Source organism: Rhodnius prolixus, unplaced genomic scaffold (assembly GCF_049639745.1).
Source record: "Rhodnius prolixus isolate KJV_2025 unplaced genomic scaffold, Rpr scaffold_1, whole genome shotgun sequence".
In the NCBI taxonomy this organism is placed as follows: Eukaryota; Metazoa; Arthropoda; class Insecta; order Hemiptera; family Reduviidae; genus Rhodnius; species Rhodnius prolixus.
Genome location: NW_027411581.1, coordinates 34,480,255 through 34,488,390, shown reverse-complemented (window position 1 = coordinate 34,488,390; position 8,136 = coordinate 34,480,255). Strand labels below are relative to the sequence as shown.

The following is an 8,136-nucleotide window of genomic DNA, read 5'->3' as shown; positions in this document are numbered from 1 at the left end:
ATTTAATAAAGAAACTATTAATCTAACTTATTCTTTAAGTGGGGAAAAATATAAATAACAAAATATCGTATTGACTTAATTGACACGATTATTATACTTTATACTCTATTAGGTAATCTTGAATTCGACGTAGTGGAGATGACCTTTTTACTTTTAAAACCTGTGGCAGTACTAAACCTAAAAAAAAATCTGTTATTAATTAAACATCAGCTATTTAAAAGCAACTGTAAAGTTTACCATAAGAGTGAATTGCGTAAGAAATATTGCAGCTTACTTTGTTACGAGATAAAGGCACCTGTTTACTTCTGTATGGCAGCAGTCGACGGCTGTTCGCCGCTGCCAAGTTAGTGTATTAACAATAGCAAGCCTTCCTTAATCCTTTTCTCATGAAGTAGAGTTATTTTAAATTAAAAAATATATTGTCCTTGCCAAAGTGTGATTTAAATTGGTGATTGTTATCAAGATGTCTACTGATTATGATGAAATAGAAACTTTAGAAGATGAACTAAAAAACATTCAGAATGTTATCCACTTAACGAGAGAAAATATAGATGCTCTTAATGCTAAATTTGCTGGTCTACAACATCCTCCTCCTATGTATTTGACTGAATACCAAGAATTAACAAGTAAGTTGCATGAATTAGAAGTTAAAGAGCAGCAGTTAAACGAGCAAATTAACTATCAAAAAACTTACTTACAAGAAGGAGATAGTGAAGTAAATATACAAAGTAGTGCAGAAAGAGGACAAAAGACCAATATACAACCTTCTCTTAAAAGTGTAGTACGTGCACATTTACCTAATCAGCAACGAACAGGTGTGCAAGTGAAACCGAGACAAACGGTACGAGATGCGCTTGCCAAAGCAATGAAACTTCGTAATTTAACACCGGAAATGTGTGTTGTATACGCTGCTAATAGTGACACGCAAATTCCCTGGGATGCCGATTTGTCATTGATTGATACTGAAGAAATTAAGGTTGAAATAATTGAAAAGTTTCCTATCACATCTAGTATTTCTCATAATTTTGTGCGCAAGACTTTTTTTTCATTAGTTTTTTGTGAATGCTGTAGACGATTACTGTTTCAAGGTTTTTGCTGCAGAACTTGTGGTTATCGGTTTCATCAACGGTGTGCGGCTGGTGTTCCTGCACTGTGTCAGCAAGTACGTATGGTAGACACTTATTATCAAATGTTATTAGCTAATCCAGAAACATCAGCAGGAATCCTTCAAATGCCATCGAATTATGGCATGAGCAGGCAAACAACCAGAAGACATCCACGGTCTCTATGCCACGGAGAGCGTTCAAGTTCTGCCCCAAATGTATGTTACAATTTAGTTAATGTTAGTTCAGGAGATACAAATTCATTGGATGAATTAGTCAGTCTAGTAAATGTAGGACCTGCCTTGGCAAGTAATAGATTACCTCATTCCCAAAGTGCACAAGCTTCACCTACTAATGCTCTTAGACCGTGGAGGCCTAGAGCTCGTTCTGCTGATGAAAGTGCCAACAAGAAGATAAGTAAAGACGGTCCAAGAGAGTCAATTGAAGACTGGGAAATTCCAGCCGATGAAATATTGACAGGGCAAAGAATTGGTTCAGGGTCTTTCGGAACAGTATATAAGGGCCATTGGCATGGTTCAGTAGCCATAAAAACATTAAATGTTAAAGACCCAACTAGTGCTCAATTGCAAGCTTTTAAAAATGAAGTTGCGGTATTAAGAAAGACAAGACATGTTAACATATTACTTTTTATGGGATACGTAAGTAAACCTCAGCTATCAATCGTTACTCAGTGGTGTGAAGGATCAAGTATTTATAGGCATTTGCATGTGCAAGAAACCAAGTTTGATCTGTGGACTTTGATTGATATAGCCCGCCAAACAGCACAAGGCATGGATTATTTGCATGCCAAAAATATTATACATAGGGATTTAAAAAGTAATAATATATTTCTTCACGATATGGTTGTGAAAATTGGTGATTTTGGCCTCGCTACAGTAAAAACAAGATGGTCTGGCGGAAAGCAGTTTCAGCAACCTACTGGATCAATTTTATGGATGGCACCAGAAGTTATTAGAATGCAAGAGGATAGCCCTTACAGCTTTCAGTCTGATGTGTATGCATATGGTGTTGTTTTATACGAGCTCTTTACGGGTCAGTTGCCTTACAGTCAAATTAATAATAAAGATCAAATATTGTTCATGGTCGGAAGGGGATATCTACGTCCAGATCTGAATAAACTTACTGCTGATACCCCTAAAGCTTTACGAAGGCTTTTAGAAGACTGTATTCAGTTTAAACGCGAGAATCGTCCTTTATTTAGGCAAATATTAGCCTCCCTTGAAAGTCAGATAAATTCTATGCCTAAAATTCAGAGATCCACATCGGAGCCATTGCTTAATAGAACACAGCTACAATCTGATGACTTACTTTATTCATGTGCTTCACCAAAAACTCCAGTTAATACTCAGTTTGGTGCTTTTCCATTTTCCCCTGTTGGAGGAATATAATTGTATCCAACTTCAAAAGTACGTTACTAATATTTTTATTAAAGGCATGTTAATTAATCGGGGAAATTGTGATTTAAATAAATTAAATTGATTTTGAGACCAAAATTAATAATGACATTGGGTATTTCGAAAATGGCATTCTTTAAATACGTAGTTCACTTATAAATTTAAAATGTTTAACATAAAAAAAAAAACTATCCTCTGCTTAAATATTAAAAAAAGCCTGATCGGAAACTAGTATTAAAATTTATCATGACTTTACGTGGTGTGAAACTGTACAGTGTATTTTAAGAAGTATGTGGTAATTTACCAGCAATAATTATTGTGTGGTTTATTTAAGTACCTGGTATTGAATCCAATCTTTTGTAGCTTAGACTTGTTTTACGTTAAGCGATGACATCACTGTTTTCTTGTTCATTAATTGTCCACTGTGCAATATTTAAATTGAATATAAAATTTACTTAATGTTTATTGTGAAAAACATAGATTATTTGTATTGTTGATAAATTGGTTGACTGCGAACTATAGTTTTTGAATTTACATAAACGTAGTTTCATAAGCAAATTATGAATGATTTGTGAACCGCTTTTCATAAATATTATTGATTCTTAAAATTAGAGAAGTTTTTATTAAAGGACATTGTTTTAATTAGTAACATTGGACAAACTTGTACTCAATTGTATAGTTTAACTAGACAGAAAAATTTTGGTAAAATATAGATTCCAGTCTCATTAACTCTTAACTGTAAGTTTAACTAGCTAATCATTTAAGACGTTGCAGTCTGTGTAAAGCTTCATAGGTATGCAAAAAAAATTACTCAATCTGCCTATGTGAAATAGAATTTCATGTGGTTATTTCTTGTTTGCTTTTATAGGAGACTAAAGGGAGAGAGAAGTGCGAAATGGGTTTGGATCAGTGCAGGTTGTGTATCAATTGTGAATGTTTCCTTCTTTCTTTTATTTTTAAACCAGGTCTTTATATTGCTGCAAAAATAAACATGGACATTGTGCAATTATTGCAATAAATTATCTGTCTTTAGCCTAATACTAATGTTCATTTTCTATTTTGCCTCATGACGCCCTTATTGTCCCACATTATTTTCTCAAATTTAAAGCACAGTATCTTTATTACTTTGATTTTCAAAAATAGATATGTAACTTGAAAAGTTATTAAATTATTGGTTTACTTATTAATCAGTATTATGTGAAATTTATTTATTTAAAATATAATTTGCTCTAGAACTCTTATCAAATTTGTTTTCAAGAAAAGCATTTTAGAAATCAGCATTTTGGATTGTGTATATATCATGTTAAAATTAATTCGTAATAATATATTTATGGTTCTTAAATATAGTGCCAATTTTGTATAAATAGTTTGCCTGGAATGCTGAGGTCGATTATCTTTAACATTGAGCAGAACTATGGTGTCATTGCAATATGGCAAAAAGTATTTCAAGCTACAGATGGTTTTATCTGAACTGTTGCGTTTGTTAGTGTTTGAAAAATTGTATTTATTGTTTAACAATTGGTAAATCAAGACTGCGCCATTACGATTGTGTATATAATCTCTCTACATATATATATACATATTATATTATAATTAACTTTCTTTTTATTATTTATGCCAATTCCTAGACTCGCCTCAAATAAACTTCAATTGTTTAACAAAATATTTTGTCTTGTAATGTTAAAAAACTTTCATTAAAATCAAATTATAAATTATTTCCTCTTCCTTTTTGAATGCAGTCTTTGGTTATATTTTTCCTTTTTAAAGTTACACTTTTTTCCTTATTAAAAGAAAATGCAATGGTTGTTTTCTATCTTATTCTTTGCTGGATATAATATTTTACCGTCATACGGTAATAGAAACAAAAAATTTAATATATTATATTTGTAATATTTGTCTTTAAGATTTATTTTATTTTTTGCACAAATGAATTAGCAAAGTTAATGGGGTTTCCTCGTCGAATTTAACTTTTTAGTTTACTAATTTTGGTTCCTATGAACAATACTCATTAAACGAACTTGCGAGCAAAAAGTAAGTTTATGAACGAAAGTTCTCAGTACAACACAAATGAATGTATATAACACACACACACACACATATATATATATATATATATATATATATATATTAAATATTGTGTTATACACTTAAAATAAATAATCCGATTTTCTTTTGGACCAATCACTTTGTGCAACAAACCGGGAATAGTACATAAACAATCAATAATTTATTTGCAATCAATTTGAACTATATATTTAAAGAATTTAACAGTAGTTGTAGTACCAGTCTTAGCTTTCGACGCGAAAAAAAGTTTTCTACAAACTACAAAATACAATTCGTTTTTAAAGCTTAATAATTTCAGACAATAGGATTATATTTTATTTTTTAATATTTGTTATAGTTCTTGTTAGCTAATACTGCATCTAGAATACTTTTATCTGACAAATATGGGATTGCTTTAATATAATTATTGAATTTTGCCTTGTAAAGTGTAAATGTTATGAAAAAATACTTATCAGCATTCTATTTATTATCATCTCATCATCATTATCAAAAGTCTTGGTCTGGATTAAATAGAAAAGAAATCTATAAAACAATGTTTCTTTCCAACAAAAAATTACTCGTCACCGGACAGTGAGCTGTAAGAGAGAAATCTAAGGGCAGCTGGATTCAAACCCGGGATTACCGCGTGGGAATCTATTATGCTAACCACATAGCTAATTTCTTCCCTCTTAATTACTAATTTTTCTTTTCTAAAATATTTTTATTATACTTTTCTAACAATTGGGATGAGACTGGTTACGCGGATTTTGACCCTATACCTTAAAAATTCAGGAATCCATTATCATTATCCTAAGAATTTTAAGTGAATGCACTCAAATGCATCAAAGTCTTACCTACTATGGTCGTTCAAATTTTATTTTAATGCATTCACTCTTCATTAACAGAATTTTACCTTTTCCCCACAAACAAAATTTCTTTTTCAATCTAAAGTAAGTATAATTATATATTTTACAGAAATTCAGATTTTTTAAATTTTAAATTTAATAGTACACCAAATGAGATCTTAACTTTTATTATTATATTTAATAATAACTGTAATAAATACACTAATGACCAAGGCGGTCGGTGCGCAAACAAAATAATTGTGACTTTGTTTTGTTTTACTTTTAAATCTATCTAAATTTTTATCTAATATTTGTGATCTCAAAGGTGCATTGCAACCATTGCAAGGCATTGATTGACATCGTCAAGGATTATGCGAAGTACTGCGAATTGTGTTCGAATCAAGGCAAATTTTTTATTTAGAAACAAATTTTAAGAAGAAACATGCCTTAAAAGTTTATACTAGAATTGATTTTGCTCTCTTTTAAATAAATAGAAAATGCAAATTTATTTAGATGGTTATGTGTACACTTTGATCAAGTAAATTCGGATCTCGTTAAATTATTGAACCCATTTCAAAATGCACTGTTTGGTCTGCACCAATAGTTATAGTTTTCTAGAATTGTGTTCGAGAAAGCATTTGTTCGAGCTAAGCTCAATTAAAACATCAGAAAAGAACAGTGAGTGCTGGTAACAACACAGATTCTGTCAAGATAAGAAGGGCCAAGAGTTTTACACTAGTGGAATTGATGCGTTTCTTTCATGTGCCGCTAAACCCTGAAAGGTCCAAGTACTTACATTTTAAGTTGAAAATGACTAATTTCAGTCTTTCTAAGAAAAAAAAAGTGGAGTTTAAAGAAAAAGCACGTCGAGACCTATTGAAGTAGGGTTGACTAAGCGTTTAAATTAGGTAATTTTCAAGGTGAGAGATTAAAGCTATTAATTAGAAGCCAAAAATTTAGGATTAGAAGTACTTATAAACTGAGTTTGTGCGTTTTGAAAACTTTTATTATTTATATAGAGAAAAGTATTCTTAACTACTAATATAAACTAAGTAATATTCTTTTAATAAGTAGTTGTCATTACAACCTTGGAACTGTGCAAACAGTTTGCTTACTGAAACTGATAAATTTGCTTATAAATATTCCTGGGCAACATTTATGTTTCTGAGAAAGAAAGTGTGCTATAATACTTTGCTGAAGAGTGAGGCTTTTTATAGCAGATACGATTTACATATGAATGTTTTAATGGCAATAGTTACAAAAAATAAGTAGAAAAAAAGAATAAAAGGTAAAAGCTTCAGCTGATTCGTCCCGGCGGTTCACAAGATTAATCTGCAACGACCAGGCATTTAAGAGAAAAAGTTATACTGAACATATTTTATAATAAGAAAAAGTAAAATAAATTTTTCAATTGGTTGCCTCATTGGACTTTACTCATTAACATGTGAAATGGTCTAGCAGGTGCTGGTGCCTAGCGGTAAATATTGTAAGTAAAACTTTAATACTAGTTTTTATTCAGTGACAATATTTTAAACTAACCATATTTTATTTATCAGTTTTTAGACATTAGAAAATATGTATTAAATCGATTTTGTACGGTGAAACGTATTTAGGAAGCCCTTAGAGCCTAGATTCCTCTCTGGCAGCAATTGCAATATTTTCTCAGCGAAAGACCGTGGACTTACCATTCTAAAAGTCATAACTTCATTATTCCTAAACTAGCTTTTTCCTGCTGAGCCTATTTACTGGCTTTCTTCCTCCATGAAGCCTTTGCCCCCTCCCTCCAAACAATCGTGTATAAGCAAGAGTGTCATAGGTATGAATATTTAGGGCAAAACCCTTTTTTCCTAGACAGAAATGGCATTCCTAATAACACGACACATATTTTCTTGTAAAGACGATTTTGTAATCCTTAAATCCCTCAAAACCATTTCATTGCAATTCATACCTGCAGCTCCCCCGACTTACAGAATACATCTTGAAGCATGATTTAGAGCAGGGGAGCCAATCTCAATTAAACCACGGGCCACTTGGTGCAACATGCAAAATTCACGCGGGTCACAACATATTTACAAATTTTTCCTATTTTTCCAATATCTGGATACAGAGACTGAGAACAGACAATCTTCAATAAGGCAGATAATGTTTATCAGTCAATTTTATCTGTAGGCCGTTTAATTTCATAGATAGAAATAGTTGCTCACACATAAACGTTCTCTAAAAATAACACAAAATACAACTGACATTTTTGGATATTTCTAACCTAAATAAGAATATATTTTGGGAATTCGTTTTTAAAACAGAATATTCTGGAATTCCACTGAGAGTTGCAGGCACATGGCTTCCAAATATCGCTAGAACTACGAGCATGTCAGCGCGTTTATACCAGTCTACAGGCCCCCAGAAAAGGCCCTGGGCCATGTGTATTCTCGTCTTCAGTAATTAACGGAAACTGGGAATTGTGTGCACGATGTTGCCTTGATCTCTCCTAAGCGCTATTTCCTTCATAAAAACTTTTTCTATTTTATTTCAGTACATCGTGGGCCACAAGAAATTACCTCGGAGGCCGCTAGTTTGACACCACTGGTCAAGAGAATGGAATATTAAAACTTAAACTGACAAATAGTCACTCTACCTTTATCCTCTGGAGAACAATTTGCCCAACAATTACTTCCAAATGGTAAATTCCTTCCTACAGTTGATAAAGTCGCTACTTTTTCTTACCCATAT

General features: G+C 32.0%; 1 protein-coding gene across 1 annotated transcript; it reads left to right on the top strand.

The window, feature by feature from the left end:
• Positions 1 to 47: 47 nt before the first annotated feature.
• Raf (serine/threonine kinase raf oncogene) lies at positions 48 to 4,111 on the top strand. The gene has a single exon (XM_074138492.1). It carries the CDS (start codon positions 464 to 466, stop codon positions 2,510 to 2,512), a length of 2,049 nt encoding a protein of 682 aa, XP_073994593.1. The 5' UTR covers positions 48 to 463; the 3' UTR covers positions 2,513 to 4,111.
• Positions 4,112 to 8,136: the final 4,025 nt, after the last annotated feature.

Bases quoted from the DNA above. Each gene is read 5' to 3' on its own strand.
- Raf (XM_074138492.1), top strand. From the start codon at position 464: ATGTCTACTGATTATGATGAAATAGAAACTTTAGAAGATGAACTAAAA.